Genomic DNA, 15926 nt, shown 5'->3' on the forward strand with positions numbered 1-15926 from the left:
GTCAGCCTGGCGCGAGTCGCAAGTATAAAGAACTCAAAGGACAAGCCTAGGTCGTGGGGTAGACTTCGGACAAGTGGATGGATTCTGGTTGGGTAATCGGGGGAAAGGCGGCCTTAAAGCCCTCGTGCTCGTGGATTCGGATCGGAATGGGGTCGCGCTAAAGCAAATCTACCTCGAAAAGAGAAAGCGTCCTTACTATGTACCGTAGTCTGAAGGATTTTGGTAACGTTCTTGCGAAGGAAAAGGCGTGGTGTTTTCTTCGTTAATCGCGATTCGAATAAAAACAGAAGATGACGGATCTAGTTCATCTATCGGCTAAGCGACTGAGGTCTCCTCGTTTATAGCAGTGAGATATATTGATATATAAACGGGCATAGACCTTGAGGAACGTGACCAATGTGACCTCAGCTGACGATGCAAAGCCGTACCCAGACAGCCCAGGGGTCCTAAAAGAAGGAAAAGCGGAGTTGATAGCTGCGCACTCTGCAGTGTTAAGAGCTTGGGACCCCGGAATCCTTAAAGTAACAACTTGTTTTCTTCCCTTCCTTACGGTCATTCGAGAATGCTCCCTAGAATGCTCCCTAGAATGCTCCCTACTATAAGAGCCAAGCCATTGTTGGTGCGCACGAGGGTAAATGACGATATGCAGGGCTGCGACGCGTGCCGTGAGAAATGCATGTGAATCTGACTTAGATAGGCGAAGTGTTAACAATATTGTAGAGTCAACAACCTTGAGCACAGCATCGCCACAGAGGGAAAACAACTGCCCATATCTTATACCCGAGGACAAGCAAGCCCATGAGTTCGATCTCTACCTGCGCCTCGATCCGAATGCTTACTCGCCTTTCGGTCGGACAAGTGCTTCCTGAAGGAGCAAACCGATGTGCTAGTATTCGAATTCAGACAGGATAGAATAGGTTTAGTCGAATCCCGGGCAAATGGACCACGGAAACCCCCGCATCTGACGATCCTTACAATAGCTTCCGGACGCTAGAATGGTCCCGCCCCGATCTACAGTTGTTTGCTTATCATTGCTTCGGCATCTTACTGATTGATAAAGGGCCGTAAATTTGGAGACGGTCTGGCGGTACGGCAATCGCTTGTGGAACAGAGATGTTAGCCGATCCGGGAGCCGACGTTATTCGTCAAATGATATGATGCGTATCGCGGGGTACTAAATATTGTAGGTGATACTAAAAGCAGTTCGCTTTTTTCAGTGCTTCCCGGTTATCTCTCGGTGATCTCGTCTTTGTGAGCCAGCGGGGTGGTGTTTCGACGTGTATATTTGATATAAGCCAAGTTTTATAGCAGTAAAGTTGACTTATGTTATCCAACGGGAAGACTAAAAAACGTAGTTCTGGATTGCTAAGTTCAATATTGCAGCTGAGTGTTTGTGAAGAATACTTGAGTTCATCCGACGAGACCGCTGGCTTGGATCTAAAACAATCTTGGAGGTATGAAGCTAATACTAATAGTGCACTTCAGAAGAACTCTTGAAGGCCTACTTCAAAAGTGAGTAGGAATGAGAGGAAGGTATGACAAGATTATATGTCACCACTTGAAAGGAGCTCGACTACCAGGTCTCATAATGATATTTATTGATGGGTATCTTAAAAGTATAAATTTTCAAAGTACGAATATGTAATGCAGCCACTACGCAGAAATGATATTACTAATGCGAGTTTAGTTGTAATTCGACATTTGCACTTGCCCTTAGCTGAGAGAAGCTGAGAGGTCCATTGGAAGTAGAAGCGAATCCGAAGTGGACCCAATTTAGTATAGAACCTATAAGGTTAAGTAAGCGGGGAGTCGATCGACTCCAGTTTTTAGCACTCTTACATAAGGATTCATTATACCTATCTGTTGTTTACAATTTTAGAGACTGTTCGCAAGACTTTTTTCCCGTCAAGTTGAAAAAAAAAATTGCAAGGGGGATATCCACCTTCGGAGTTTCGTACCAGTTAAGAAAATAATGGGTACTTAACATAGCCACAACCAGAAAATCAAATGTCAATTTGTATGACTCTGCCATTCTGGGGCTCTAGGTGGATGTTTTAAAGATAGGTACGGTGAGGCTCAAGTTTCTATTTTCTGCTCGGATCTCCACGTCCTCGCATTCGCCTAAGGCTTCTTCAGGTAAGCAAACCGATTATATGACGTGTTGACCACTCAACGCACCCAGGTTCCCCAGGCTCTCTGCCTAATCCAGTAAAAAAAACCGTTGCCAACAATACTACCTTAGGCGGGTCATCCACCTTCGCCCTATGAATAGTCGCATCTTTCTTCTTTCTGTTTTTACCAGCTTGCGAATGCGAACTTTGAATTCCAAATACCGGAGATAGGATCGTGGGTGTACGCTATGATAGCTGTCTTCTGCCAAGGTGCTGTGCCGCTGTTGATTCGCGATGTTGGAAGTATATATGACAATGAGGTCGCTTCACTTAGATTTCCTCCGAAATGTTAGATAATTATCAAATTTACGTCGCTTTTTTTAGACATAGTGTCTTGTATAGGGATATCTGACCATTATGTTGATTACTCTACTAACCCGGGCCTTCAAGTCGAAGGACAACAAACAACAGGGCAAACCAACAACACCATGTATACACGAGAGGAATATCGAGCAAGACGAACTAAATACCCAACCCATAGAGGAGGCTTTTCAACCCGGAAGCTGTCTCCGATGTAAAGCTGATGAGCGAGAGGCTTCCAAGTATCGATGGAAACTTGTGCTATGTCTACTCATGCCCTATGCTCTCCAAGCACTCGACGTAACCATGTACGGCAAATAACATTAAATCATCCGAGTATAATAAGACTAACTTGTATAAAAGCGTCGCTAGTGCGTTACCGTGGATTGCTGCTGATTTCGGTATGAGACTATTTCCACAACTGCTGAAGTGGTTCAAGAGTTCAGACTAACATGACTTCAGGCGAAATCGCCCAGCTTAACTGGATCATCTCGGCCTTCAACCTGACATCGGCCGCATTCATCCCCTTCTGGGCACAGATGGCCGACATATTCGGGCGACACTGGTCTCTGCAGATGTGCTCCTTCATCATGTTAGTCGGCAGCGCCCTATGCACCGGTGCCCCAACGACCGCCTTCGGCGCTTTTCTCCTCGGCCGAGCTTTCCAAGGTGTTGCCTGTGCGGGACTAAACACGATTATTCGTGCCATATTGGCAGATAAGGTGTCGTTGGAAGAGAACGCGAAGAATTGGAGTCTCTTCTCGCTGGTGGGGGGGTTGTGCTATGGTCTCGGCCCTGTCATCGGCGGTTACCTCACGGCGGCCAACTGGAGGTGGTGTTTCGGGATCAACTTGCCTATTGCTTTCGTCGGCATCTTGGTTATCTTTTTCTTCCTGCGGAACGATCTCCTAGGGCCGCAGCCGATCCCCGAACTAGATGAACACGAGACCGGTCATCGCGAACGATTCGCCAGGCGTATTTTGACTCTTGATATCGGCGGACAGCTTCTATTCCTATTCGGATTCGGTCTTATAATTCTAGCCTTGACATGGGGTGGTGCAACTTACGATTGGAACCATCCTGCGGTGCTTGTTCCTCTCATCGTCGGCACCCTGCTAGCGTGCGCTTGGGTTTACTACGAATACTCGATGGCTCCAGGCGGTGCACTGTCGTTGAAGTTGTCTGCCCAGCGGCCAATGTTGCCCTGGAACGTGATGAAGAATCGAAATATTGGCCTCTTATCATACGTCAACTTCGCCACGGGGATGGCTATGTATAGTGTAAGTAAACTACCACGACTAGAGGTAAGGCCAACTTGCTAACCTGTACAGGTTCTTTACTTTGTCGACATTTACTTCACAATTGTCAAGGTAAGACTTTTGTATGGGCTAGGATGGCTCAGCATTTTCTCTACTTGTATGTAATTACTAACGTCGTTTATAGGGCTTTCTTTCTGATAAGGCCGGTGTTCAGTTGTTATATTATACGCCAGGACTTGGAGGTTAGTTAAACTAGCCCCCTATTCTAAACTACCACATGGCTAACTTTTGTAGCCGGCGTATACCTCTCGATGTACTTCTGCAATGTCTGGCCTCGTCAAACATTCCTACCCTTATTCCTAGGCTCCCTAATAGAAGCTATCGGTGTCGGTATGATGGCGTACGCTCTATATTTCGAGCACTCGCCTACTATATACGGCATGATGGCCCTAACCGGTGCAGGTACAGGTCTGCGATTTATGCCTTGTGAGTAGATTCTCTTTTATACCAAGGGAACCAATCCTCTAATTCATAACAGGCAGTCTCCACGCCATCGGTTTCTTCCCGAACCACGTCGCAACGGTGATTTCTGTAATGGCTGTTGCCACGACATTCGGAGGCACACTGGCTCTTACCATCATGTCCGCTGTCTTCAACAACACATCGGGCATCTCGAAGGATTCCCCTTTTCAGAATGACTACGACGCTTTGCATAAGCTTCCAGACGAGGTTAAAGCTCACGTTATCGAGGGCGTCAAGGTAAGTTATTATATTCATGCTCTCTTAGATATTAAAACGACTAACGCCTTGGATAGAATGGAATTACCTGGGCATTCGTCGCATTGACGCCCTTCATGGTTCTTGTAAGTTCTAATCCGGCCACCTATATTCTTATCACAGTACTAACATATCAAATAGTGCGTATTCGTGTCAGCGTGCTTGGGCAACGTAACCATTATCAAGAAAACGGACGGTGCTGAGGCTGCCAAGGCTGAAGCCTCGGGTGATCATCTGGTGCACGGAAGCTACTTACTCTCTCTAATATATGGAAAGGGTAGTTCGGAGAATTGCGTGGAGCTTGGAGACGGAAGGAGGTTGGAGCAGCAGCCTATGATAAAGCAGATGAGCTAAAGTTGAGACGGAGCTATTTGCTATATTATGCTACCCCTCAAATCAAAGCGAGTTAATTTTTATGAAAATGAAAAGATGCTTGGATATTGGATACATGGTTAGACAAATAGATTTAGTAAAAGATCAATAAGGTAGAATTTTAGGACATATAAACGCAGAGTGTCTGTGTAGATACATAATACTACTACACTTAACGGATACCGTCGCCACGTCATTAATAATTTCATAATTAACAAGATGGGATAACTAGATGAGTTCGTAGAACTTATCTAACCTAATAGTGAAGCTATAATTGTATAAAAATAGAAATGGCGAGCCTAGAAGTTTAAACACAAGGGAGTAAGAGGCAGGAGCTAGACCTGCAAAGCTCGGGATGTACTTGTATTACACCTACCTAGGTTAGGTATGTATGTAACTACATGTACCTACCTACAAAACTCCCGTCCCCGCTCCGAAATATTACCTTAGGTAGGTACATGCACCTATTCTCTGATGTCGTCTCACAACTTTAGACTCAAAACTCGCCAAGTAATGCAAATGCCAACCGCGTCATTCGTCTTGCGCTTAGATATACAGATTAACTACCTATACAGACGCTGAGAACAAACTTACGTATATCACAACTACTAGTGTCGCAGGTATTGAATTAGTACATAGAAGACTAAACAGCGAGTGAGGACAGGACTTCACTCACTCACTGACTTATCAACCACCTAGGTAATCTCACACCCCCCCTTAATCCGCCCGCCGCAATGACACCCTCATCTTCACCTACACCCTCACCCCCTCCACGTCCCCGATTCCGCCTCGAATTCCGCACCATAAGCGACGGCCAGGACACCGCGCGCGCCCAAGCCCTCACCCGCGCCGGACACCACGCCCACCACAGCACATTCCCCCAGTTCCCCCTCCTGCCGCCCGAGCTACGCCTCAAGATCTGGGAGTACCTGCTAGCGCCGCGCATCGTAGCAGTAGCCTGCATCGACGACGACGACGACGGGGAGGAGCCCTTATCTCCATGGCCCTCGTTCCCCGCCCTGCAGGTCCCGCCCCCCAGCGCCGTGCCCGCTCTCCTGCTCGTCAACCACGAGACCCGCGAACTAGCGCGACAGTGCTACGAACCCGCGTTCGCGTGGAAAGTCCCGTACGTCTTCGTCGCCAACTCCCCGTCCCACGGGAGCGCGACGTCCATGACTACTACGGCGGCGGCGGCGGCAACGTGGTCGCGGCCGCGCGTCTGGTTCGACTACGAGCGGGACGCGCTGTACCTCGTCGGCGAGCTGGAGCCGTGCGACAGCTACGGGTTCAACAGCGCGATGGCGTATTTCCTGCGTCGCGAAGAGGCGCTGCGGGTGCGACGGCTGGCAGTTGCGTTCGGCGCCCTGCGGTACGGGGAGGCCGGGTCGCAGCACATTTTCGGGGCGCTGTTTCATGTTGTGGATCGGTTCGCGCATATCGAGGGGGGGAGGGTGTTGGTTGCGGTTGTGCCGAGGGACGAGTTTACGCATTTGCATCTGGGAGGGGAATGGCCGTTGGTGCGTCCCGAGGCAGATAATGTTGTGCAGAATATTTGGAAGGATTGGTATAGGGGCACGTCGGCGCTGGCGAATGCCCAGTTCGAGTTGGTCCCGGAGTCGGATCTACCAGAACTTATCGCGAGGCCGACTAGGTCTGCTACGACTCGGCCGTGGCAGTACTCTCACTAGACAACATTGGATATTCATAGAACATGGTCATGTGGTGCAATACGACTACATAATTCATATACACTGCCCTCTTAAGTTGAGTGGTGACTGGCTATTACCAGAACGATACGTATGGTACATAGTTACATTAGTTTACACCCCCTCCAAACTTTGTAGTTCTAGTCGTCAAGCTCGAATCTATGGCCGTCTTTACCGTTCGTCTTTTTCTCGTTTGTTCATCACTCTGCATAGTGCAGGGGCACCGCTGTCGTCTGGACGGCCTTTAATGCCTCCTAGTAGCCAATCTGTTAGACCTACGACTTTAGCTCCTAGGCCCCTTTCCCATTCTCCGTGCTCGTCTACGTGCTCGATCGTGTGACTTATAACTCGGCCCTCTTTGTCGAACTCGAAGATGAATAGCCCGGTGAATGCCTTCTTCTCACCTATGGCTTGCGTGCCTCTGAGGGTATCGTCAAGCTTTTGCTCGCCCTCTTCCGTTACGGTTGGATTAGGGCTTTTTGGCTTGCCATCTGCCGTTCTCCATTTAACCACCAATTGTTCGCCGTATGCTTCGGATCGTTTTGGAGAGGAGTAGAATGGCTGGCTGACCATCCGTTCTGAGAGTATCTCTAGCTTGACATTACCGATTATGGGAACTCGATTCCATGCTAATGGGGACGTCCATAATGCTGCTATATATGCGACTCGGCCGGATACTGTAGGGAGGTATGGATGTGTCGAAGGAAATAGGTGGAGAGAAATATGAGGCGATAAGATCTCCTGCGGTAGCGGGGATTGAAGTAAAGTAGGCAGTCGTTCTTGAAGAATGCGCAATGCTAGCGACGAAGTTAGCCTAGCCCGCATAGGTTAAATATGAGAAACGAGGTCTTACTCTTCCCAAGCTTGACTTTCCGTTCGTCTTCCGGTCCGCGCGAATCACCGGGCCCAAAGCGTGGAAACGAAGAATTGAACCATATTGGTGGTAGGCTCTGATGTGGTGAGAGGTGGGCTGTGGTAGGAGGAAGTTTTGACGCTATAGTCGGCGTAGTAGGACATGGTGTAAGCGAGGAGGTAGCATAAATAGCGGGTGTGAGAGCGCGCAAAGCAGTTTTTGAGGTTGCGGCGTTGGACTGCGCTCGAATAGCGGCGCTGGCTGGGAGGGACATGTATCTGAGGCCTCGATGGCAGCTTTCGATAAGCTCACAGACGCATCAATTCGCCTTAGGAGTACTAGTCTGAGTTGAGAAAAAGTATCTAACTAACTATAGGTTCGTAGAGGCTCACATGTGGGTAAAAAAGTATGTAGAAATACATAACCGTAAGTTCATTATTGATTTTTAGGGATTTTAGTATGATGTAAGTGAAGCTTCGGCTTCCAAGTCGAATTTTAAAGTATGGTACCTAGTACCCGGTACCGGTACGCCGAAGCATAGCGGGGTTCCACTAAAAGTATACCGAAGATGTGGGAGTACAGGGCTGCAGGGGTTGGCGTTGGCTTTTAGAACCTTGGAAGCTGTTTCTCAGCCCGGAACCCACCGAACCCTCACCTATGTAATTCAGCTGATGTTTCTGGTCATTGTTTTTCCTTTTCGTTTCTAAGATCAGTTTCTCAGCTGATCACCTGTACGAAATAATTCTGTATCGCTGGTACCCGTGCGGACATTATAGAATATCTCCGTAGAGCGATCGATGATGATATGGAAAAGTCATGGAAAGGTTGATGGGTGGTACTTAATCGGATCTTACCGACATTATCTCTATCGGAGTCTTGGAGATTTCTTTCTTTATCGCTATATTGATCAAAAGCTATTAACCCGATATATACATAGTACATAATAATATTGCATAGATATGCATATGTCGTTTGCAATAAATGTATCTTGTACAAGTGTTCGTGGATGAATGGTTGAAACATCCTTTGTCGTAGAAAGTCAAACGAAACATTGAAGGATACGAAGTACTAAAGTTGAATTCGATACAGTCGGGTGGGTAAATTAACACTTGCCAATCATCAGCTCGCAGGTGTCAGGTGTAATGTCCTTGTCACATACATATTATGTACATGTAATGTATTATCTTAGTTAAAGGGGGCTTTTGCCTCGTGATTAGATCCGGTGGCTAGACCGACTTGCCGACTTGCGTTATGTAGGTACTATGTACATAGCAGCTGGCAATTATAGCACGCCAACAGTCAGTCTTAGCCTATCTGAGTCCCCCGGTCCTGTTCTATCTCAGTGTGCACAGGGCAGTTGACGGTGAATGCAGGTGGCCCTTGACGTTCCTTGACGCAGCAGCCTACAACTTGTCTCATTAATTCTCTTTCTACATCATCAACACTAACAACCATTCCTTTTCTTTTACATCGTCCGAAGAACCGTTTTCCTTCGCACATCGCACCCATCTACATTAGATCTAACCTAACATTGTCCATCGACTTCAACCTGCTTATCAACGCCTATTTGATCCATTAGGACTACCTTGTTGTCTTGTTAAGGCAGCGCACTCATCACCGTCAAGATGAATCCTGAGTAGTACGTACGCCCCTTATAATAAAATAAGTCGCCCAGCGACAGCAACGTTAACGATGATACTGACCTGGTACACAATAGTGCATACCCCACGCCTTGTCCTGTGTTTCCCTATGCCTTCTCTTCTGCTTGAATCAACAAGACCCCCAACCAAAATACCCGATGCTGCATTAAGAGCACAGCAACCTCGTCAACCATGGAGCCTTACCACACTCCCCAGGTTCCTGGTCTCCAGCCACAAAATCAAGCCAAGCTACGCGAGGTTTTAAGTTCCCAAGGTTACCCGCTAACTCGTCCTCTCGATAGATACGATTACCTCTTCAAGCTCCTCCTCATCGGAGATTCCGGTGTTGGAAAGTCTTGCCTTCTGTTGCGATTTGCCGATGATACCTACACCGAGTCGTACATCTCAACCATCGGTGTTGACTTCGTATGTGGAGCCGACCGCGAATATCCTTTCGCAGTATAGGTGCTAACTCTGTACAGAAAATCCGAACTATCGAGCTTGATGGAAAGACAGTGAAGCTGCAGATTGTAAGGATAATATTCCGACTTATGCACCCCTTTCCGGGCACGTTTGCTTACTAGAAAATAGTGGGATACTGCTGGCCAAGAACGATTCCGGACTATCACTTCCTCATACTACCGAGGTGCCCATGGTATCTGCGTTGTCTACGATGTCACCGACATGGACAGCTTCAACAACGTCAAGCAATGGCTGCAGGAGATTGACCGATACGCCACCGAAGGTGTCAACAAGCTGCTCGTAGGCAACAAGAGCGATATGTCGGACAAGAAGGTTGTCGAGTACACAGTTGCGAAGGTATGGGGTTCTCCACGCTACTCTCAGCCTTGCCTGCTATGACAACATGATAGCTAACTGAACCTATAGGAGTTCGCTGACAGCCTTGGCATCCCATTCCTCGAGACCTCGGCCAAGAACGCTTCCAACGTCGAACAATCTTTCTTGACCATGGCCCGACAAATCAAGGAGCGCATGGGAACCCAGTCTACCACGAACACCAAGCCTGGCGTTCAAGTCGGCCCCGGACACAGCGTCTCCAACTCGTCCAGCGGCGGCTGCTGCTAAATCAGCAAACTGTGATACCCTCGTACAGCAACATCCTCGCATCCATTTTTGATTTCCTGGGACGGACTGGCAGGAAAGGCATGCATGTGTAATCAGGATGGCAAAGGGGTAGGATGTGTTTACTTTTCGCTTTTGATTGCGGATAGATGAAATGATCACTTCACTTGGATCCTACCTAATCGCCCAATCGTCCACCGAATCGTTCTGCGGGGGCGCTATGCGTCACTTCTGGCATGTGAGAGCGGGTTCATATAATGGTCGAGGAAAGGCTGTCAGCCTAATTCTCCTCAAATGTTACGTACTAATGCAATTTTTCTCATGACTCGGGCGAAGCCTTCTTTGTACTAGAATTTGTCCGGCTACTTTCTAGAAACCTCTGGCATTTCTGCGGTTTGGGAGATGATGACTTTACGTTCGTGTGTATTTTCCAATGGTCTCGGAGGGGGGAATCGAGAGAAACGACAAACAGGGAAAGAATAGGTAGTTGACGTTCCCCGTTCTTTACGGCCATACTCTCGTTCCTTTTTCCAGTATAACGCATTCTTTGCAAAGCAGGGGGCTACTTAATCAGACAGACTTGCGCGTAGGAATTTGACTACTTGTGACGCTGAATTTGTGCCATTTTGGTATGCCCTAAGGCAGCTTAACCGATTGCTACTTGCTCTTGAACTAATGAGAGCACGACCCATTACAAAATCTTATAAGATGTAAGCCCTGTTATAGTTATACTGTCTACCATTTCTCAAGACCAGCAGTTTAGCTTAGGGCACATACCTAAGCGGCCACGAAGATACGGTGTCTAACTGACTTGAACTATATATATATCCTAGATAGAAGCAAATACATAGAAGAACAGAGGCTATCCTCCAAGAAAGCATCGAATCATAAATCTTCCTATATCGTCATCATCTCGAGCCATCGAGTCAAACCCCCCTTATTCCCATGCAACGCTGGAAATACTACCAACCCTTTCCTGCTCAGATACAGACACCGTGGTCCTAGTATAGTATAATACAGTACAATAGAACGAAACCAATGCCCGAGAAATATGGCCACATGCATAGGAGGTAGATAAAATGGATACCGCAGTACGGTACTATCAAACCTGACCAACCCCCTCCCTCCCTCCCTTCCCAGCGTACAAAAACCCAAACCTGAGAACTGTAGATGTATAGAACCGAACCGAAAGAACTATCCCGGCACCAAGCCAAGAGAAAACAAAGAAGAAAGGGGGGGGAGCCCTTTATGTAGCTAACCCGAGCCACTTCAACGCCTTCCGACTGCTCCCCTTGCGCGGCCCGCTCCGCCGCCCATACAGCGGCATGTACTTGCGGGCCTCGGCCGCGAGCCGCGCGTCCTCTTCGTCCCAGCAGGACTCCCATTCCCATACCTCGTCCCCGTCCGGCTCCCGCCCCAGGATACTCCGCAGCTTGTTCCGCTGGCTACGGGTGGTCCGGGTGGAAGTTACGGAGCTTTTGGAGGATTTGACGGGCTTGGGTTGGGGGAGAGGGGCTTGGAGGGAGGGCGGAGGGATGGAAGGTGGTGAGGGTGGGGATGGGGATTGGGATGAGGTCGGGGTTGGGGTGGGGGTTGGGGTTGGGGTTGATGGAGAAGGACGGTGCTTAGGTGGTAGAGGGGGCGGGTTGGTGTCGGTGTATACGATGCCTGAGTTGTACTCCGCCGGGGCATCATCGTCGCCAACACCCTGCCGCCGGAATCCCATGATCGCCGAGGCACCAGTCAACGAAGCAGGCTGCCGCGAGGCATTTATCAACGGCGTCTGAGCCAGCGGCCTCCCCTGGCCATGCGTCTCGCTCTTCGCATCCCGCTCGCCGTGCGTCGAGGCCCTCGTCGACGCCATGCCCTCCGGGATGTAAAACGGCGAGATGTCAATCAGGATCTTCCAGATGGTCGAGATCAGCGTGGCGATCTCGGACTCGTTCGCCGACGACGTCAGCAGGAAATTGGCCTTGGCGAACGGCGGCGGCGTCTCGCGGCGGCGGTGGTGCTTGGAGCGCGTCGGCGCCAGAAGCGTGGCCCCGGAGCGCGTGGTGCTGCGCAGGATGCCGGGCCCGGAGCCGGTGCGCGGGTGCGTCGCCGTGCGCGGCGGCACTTTGAAGCCCGGGTACGGCTGCGGCGAGGCGTCTCCCGAGTACAGGATCCCGGCGACTTTGAGCAGGTCGACGCCGACTAAGCGCTGGAGGGCTAGCACGGTGGATAGGTGCTCGGGGGGGTACTCGAGGAGGAGGAAGCGTGTTGCGGAGTGCGCGGCCATGTACGTCTCGAGGTGGGGGATGATCAGCGTGGCCAGGAGGAGGGGGTTGGAAAAGGGGTTGTCCTGGGTCTGGTTGGTTAGGGGTTGTGCGGTGAAGGCTTGCATGGCGTTTGCGATGAGGAACCTACATCGACGACGTATTAACTTCACGTCCGTTAAGGGTCTCAGTACGATCAGAATGCTCACCTCAAATCCAACCTCCCGCTCCGACTAACACCGTTCGGCTTCGTACCTAGCTTCTCCAAAGAACCGCTAATCGCCCCGAGGAACTCCCTATCAACGCCCTGCTGCGCCCCGATCCCAAGGATGAGATCGACTTTCCGCTTCCGCTGCACGGCCGTGTCCGAGTCGGCTTCCCGGAAGACCGGCTTCCAGAGGCTGCTGAGCTCGGGGAGCAGCGGGAAGTTGAATTGGTGGTAGCCGGCGTCCTCGGGCGGGAAGTAGATGTTGAGGATGGAACGGAGCGAGTTCTGCATGCACACTGCTGTCCGGCAGTCCGTTGTTGTGAAGTCGTGGAAGCGTCTCTCTAGTTTTTCTATGGCTAGGGGTGGCGTCTGGGCGGGTGTCGGTGGAGTGGAAGGTCTGTGGTTATTTGAGTCTGGCTTGAAGGGCCAGGGCCGGGATGGATGGGGGTATTTCTCGTACGCGAAGGGGTCATAGTCATCGGAGTCTATGTGACAAGCCGGTACCACTTCATGTTTGGCGCAACTATGTCTCTTATTGTCAGGGACCACAGACTCTGGATCTTGTTCGCTTGAAGGGCTTGATTGATGACTAGTCCTTTTTGCTTCAGGTTCCGACGGCGATTTATATATGGGGTATTTACCCTCTCGGAAGGATTGAATCGTTGCCTCCAGCCGAGGATCATTCTTCCCAGACTTGAAGAATATTACCAGGTTTTCGACCATGGGTAAAATTGGCTCGTATGTCTCATGGGGGTCGGCTTCAGCAGGAGTTTCGATATAGAGAGATACGGAATCCCTCATATCAGACTTGGAAATCCCACCGGATGGTTCCGACTCCGTAATCGTACCCCTATCCACATAGCTATTCCTTGGATTTGTACCGCGGTCGACGTAAGTCGCCGGCCGTAGCGGTGCTTTCTGAAGCCTCAGAGGAGAAGGAGGGTTACGTCTAACTATAGACCTCTTCGGTGTGCTGAAAGTAGGTCTCGGAATTTCGGTCGCGAACTTGGATCGAGGCGTTAACTTGTCCTGACGGACCCCTAGACTTACATCTAGACTTTGCGGTCTCGACCGAGGCGGCTCCGGAAAACTGCATAGTAGAATGTCTTGGTTGCGTATGGCGCTGGAGTAGATCCGATCAACAGGCCTGATCTTCTTATGGGAAGCGGTCGTGGCAGAAGGCCGAACTTGGACGGCAAATGCTTCACATATCGATGGTGTGTTTAGCGTCGACTCAAGCTTGAAAGATCGCGGACTACTCAAGTCCAAACTCGCAGGGGACAGTTTACTTTTAGGACGCTCCTCTTCCGGACTATCTGGAGATCCTGGTTGGTTATCCAGTTCATTCATTCGCGACCCGGCCGGCTCCAGGACCCGTTTAGTAGTCTTTCGTAAGTCCGCAGTAGTATGGCTGCGACGAGGAGTCTGGGGGGAGTCCGAGTCGCGAGTATTCCTCCCCTGCCATTTGCGAGCCCCGAAGACATAGAAAGGGGTTGCGTTTTGGAAGTCGTCGACCACCCGATAAGTTGGTACACTCGTGCTTCGGGACCGGGTTGTATTCGTTAGATCAATATCATTGTTTGGTTGCAAGGAGGCAGTCTGTAAGTCGAGTGCATCAGCAGCTCTCATAGCCTCGGATACCGGATCGCTAGTTATCTCTCCATCTTGGTCGCTCGGCTGCGGTCTGGCAAGGATTATTTGCGACGTCTCAATGTCTACATTGGTTGTATAACGACTCTGTAGTCCAGAGGCTCCGTTTCTAACAAGCCTGTTGAAGATACGTTCGGCTTTGGAAAAATCCCCGTCTGTCAAGTGCTTGCTGATGTCGGAAATGCATTCCATCTGGGCACTCGCCGTACCCCCGTTCATGAAGACTAGTCGCTTATTCCTTGGTGTAGAGTTTTGTAAGAACGACCGTGCTACTTCGGCTCTGTCACTACATGCGTTGTGTACCGCTAGAATATGCGACTGGGCATGGAAGGGTGTTTCCGGGTCCTCTTCCTTCATGAATTGCTGGAGTGGTGGGATGATCAAGATATTAGGTGAGCTCGGAAGCAGTCGGAGCTGGGTTGATATAGCATCTTGAGGCCCTTCGAAGGCTATCAAGCTCCCATGGCACTGAGACATAACATCCATAATGTCGCCTTAGACTTCCTCATGAGTTTATGTGATCTATATTATGGCTCTAAGTTATTTATAAGGACCAGAAGACTTGCACGCGCCGGTTAGTACACAAGACTTGTTATAGAATAGCAACGTCTAGTTACCTTGGTAGGTTACCACGCCACATTCCAAATTTCGACCAAGGCGTAAGAGCCCAATCCTAAATTTCCAAATAGGAACTCTTAGGAGAGGCCGGCGAATGTGGGATATGGGCTGGGGTCGACCATCTGAACCGAATAGCAGCTCTTGTTAAGCGAAACTACTATAAACTTAGAGGGTTCGACATAGATGGATGGATGGGTAGTGATTTTGGGGCGAAGAATCCCAAAAGAGGAGAAACTATACTAGTCAGATAGACAAGATCGTGAAAGATGCTGATGATAGTACGACTGAGAAAGAACTTTAAGCCCCAATGGGAAATTCTTAGAAGCAAGCAGCAAAGGGCCAGTCGAGAGTCGGAAAAGTGTAGAAAGAAGTTACCTGCATGCTTGGCATGCATTCCCGGAGAGAATACTACAGACGAATGGTCTGGAACTCTGTGCGTAGTACGAGACGATATATGGTGCCTGGAGTTATAATTGCAGCAGCGAGAACGCTTTCCAAACGGGTTTCTCTTTCATGCTGGTTAGACGAGGGATACCTATCACGGATAGCAGCATTGGGAGCAATGTTAGCATGGCATGGCCTGCACGATGGGAATCTTAAAAGTCGCATGGGGTGTGTCTAAAGGCCCAAAACCCCGAAATCAAACTTGAAGTTTTCCAAGTACGGTAATTCGAAGGGCGGCTACTGCGGACTAACAGATCTGATATGTGACTACCGAAGAGGAGTCCAGACATCTGCACTTGAGATGCTGGCTCGGCGAATATACATGGTATGCCAAGCCATCTTTCGGCAGTAAGGAAAAAGGAAAAAAAGTAAATATAGATTGGGGACAAGGCAAGGAGTCGATGTTGGTTAGAGTAAAGTGCCGTATAAAGTAAGTTGCTATTTCTATAAATGCAAGTGATCCCGCGAGGACGAGCAAACGCAAGTCATGTGTTTGTTGATGGGAATAAGGATCTGCATACTTAAGTGAATCAGAATACCGGACTTTGATGTGAACTACTCCATCTTTTCCCATAGGAATGAATAATTAT

The 15926-nt window shown here is 49.4% G+C and overlaps 5 protein-coding genes across 5 annotated transcripts; 3 read left to right on the forward strand and 2 right to left on the reverse strand.

Moving 5' to 3' along the window:
* Positions 1-2473: 2473 nt before the first annotated feature.
* Positions 2474-5057, forward strand: F4813DRAFT_366269 (MFS general substrate transporter). Its single transcript, XM_049244010.1, has 9 exons — positions 2474-2779; positions 2835-2872; positions 2934-3751; positions 3803-3841; positions 3915-3972; positions 4025-4216; positions 4269-4489; positions 4546-4593; positions 4649-5057. The coding sequence occupies exons 1-9, from the start codon at positions 2529-2531 to the stop codon at positions 4859-4861; spliced, it is 1878 nt and encodes a 625-aa protein (XP_049097737.1). The 5' UTR covers positions 2474-2528; the 3' UTR covers positions 4862-5057.
* Positions 5058-5239: 182 nt separating this feature from the next.
* On the forward strand, positions 5240-6662 carry F4813DRAFT_153623 (uncharacterized protein). Its single transcript, XM_049238985.1, has 3 exons — positions 5240-5329; positions 5430-5499; positions 5579-6662. The coding sequence occupies exon 3, from the start codon at positions 5614-5616 to the stop codon at positions 6565-6567; it is 954 nt and encodes a 317-aa protein (XP_049097738.1). The 5' UTR covers positions 5240-5329; positions 5430-5499; positions 5579-5613; the 3' UTR covers positions 6568-6662.
* On the reverse strand, positions 6662-7898 carry F4813DRAFT_153645 (uncharacterized protein). The gene is made up of 2 exons (XM_049238986.1): positions 7439-7898; positions 6662-7382 (listed from the first exon to the last, which is right to left on the reverse strand). The coding sequence occupies exons 1-2, from the start codon at positions 7710-7712 to the stop codon at positions 6757-6759; spliced, it is 900 nt and encodes a 299-aa protein (XP_049097739.1). The 5' UTR covers positions 7713-7898; the 3' UTR covers positions 6662-6756.
* A 1372-nt stretch (positions 7899-9270) lies between these two features.
* F4813DRAFT_391350 (P-loop containing nucleoside triphosphate hydrolase protein) lies at positions 9271-10164 on the forward strand (the record flags this gene model as incomplete). The annotated part of the gene is made up of 4 exons (XM_049247152.1): positions 9271-9504; positions 9561-9608; positions 9670-9897; positions 9967-10164. The coding sequence occupies 4 exons, from the start codon at positions 9271-9273 to the stop codon at positions 10162-10164; spliced, it is 708 nt and encodes a 235-aa protein (XP_049097740.1).
* Positions 10165-11288: 1124 nt separating this feature from the next.
* F4813DRAFT_397937 (uncharacterized protein) lies at positions 11289-14839 on the reverse strand. The gene is made up of 2 exons (XM_049247991.1): positions 12626-14839; positions 11289-12563 (listed from the first exon to the last, which is right to left on the reverse strand). The coding sequence occupies exons 1-2, from the start codon at positions 14758-14760 to the stop codon at positions 11408-11410; spliced, it is 3291 nt and encodes a 1096-aa protein (XP_049097741.1). The 5' UTR covers positions 14761-14839; the 3' UTR covers positions 11289-11407.
* Positions 14840-15926: the final 1087 nt, after the last annotated feature.

This window comes from Daldinia decipiens, assembly GCF_022478715.1.
Source record: "Daldinia decipiens strain CBS 113046 unplaced genomic scaffold F4813scaffold_27, whole genome shotgun sequence".
Classification (NCBI taxonomy): Eukaryota; Fungi; Ascomycota; class Sordariomycetes; order Xylariales; family Hypoxylaceae; genus Daldinia; species Daldinia decipiens.

What these genes read in the sequence shown, in the direction of transcription:
- F4813DRAFT_366269 (XM_049244010.1), top strand. Translation starts at nt 2,529, where the DNA reads ATGTTGATTACTCTACTAACCCGGGCCTTCAAGTCGAAGGACAACAAA. An exon ending in TTTACTTCACAATTGTCAAG is followed by an intron (nt 3,842 to 3,914) that starts GTAAGACTTTTG and finishes CGTCGTTTATAG; the next exon opens with GGCTTTCTTTCTGATAAGGC. An exon ending in AGGTCTGCGATTTATGCCTT is followed by an intron (nt 4,217 to 4,268) that starts GTGAGTAGATTC and finishes AATTCATAACAG; the next exon opens with GCAGTCTCCACGCCATCGGT.
- F4813DRAFT_153623 (XM_049238985.1), top strand. Translation starts at nt 5,614, where the DNA reads ATGACACCCTCATCTTCACCTACACCCTCACCCCCTCCACGTCCCCGA.
- F4813DRAFT_153645 (XM_049238986.1), bottom strand. Translation starts at nt 7,712, where the DNA reads ATGTCCCTCCCAGCCAGCGCCGCTATTCGAGCGCAGTCCAACGCCGCA. An exon ending in GAAAGTCAAGCTTGGGAAGA is followed by an intron (nt 7,383 to 7,438) that starts GTAAGACCTCGT and finishes CTTCGTCGCTAG; the next exon opens with CATTGCGCATTCTTCAAGAA.
- F4813DRAFT_397937 (XM_049247991.1), bottom strand. Translation starts at nt 14,760, where the DNA reads ATGGATGTTATGTCTCAGTGCCATGGGAGCTTGATAGCCTTCGAAGGG. An exon ending in AGCGGGAGGTTGGATTTGAG is followed by an intron (nt 12,564 to 12,625) that starts GTGAGCATTCTG and finishes TCGTCGATGTAG; the next exon opens with GTTCCTCATCGCAAACGCCA.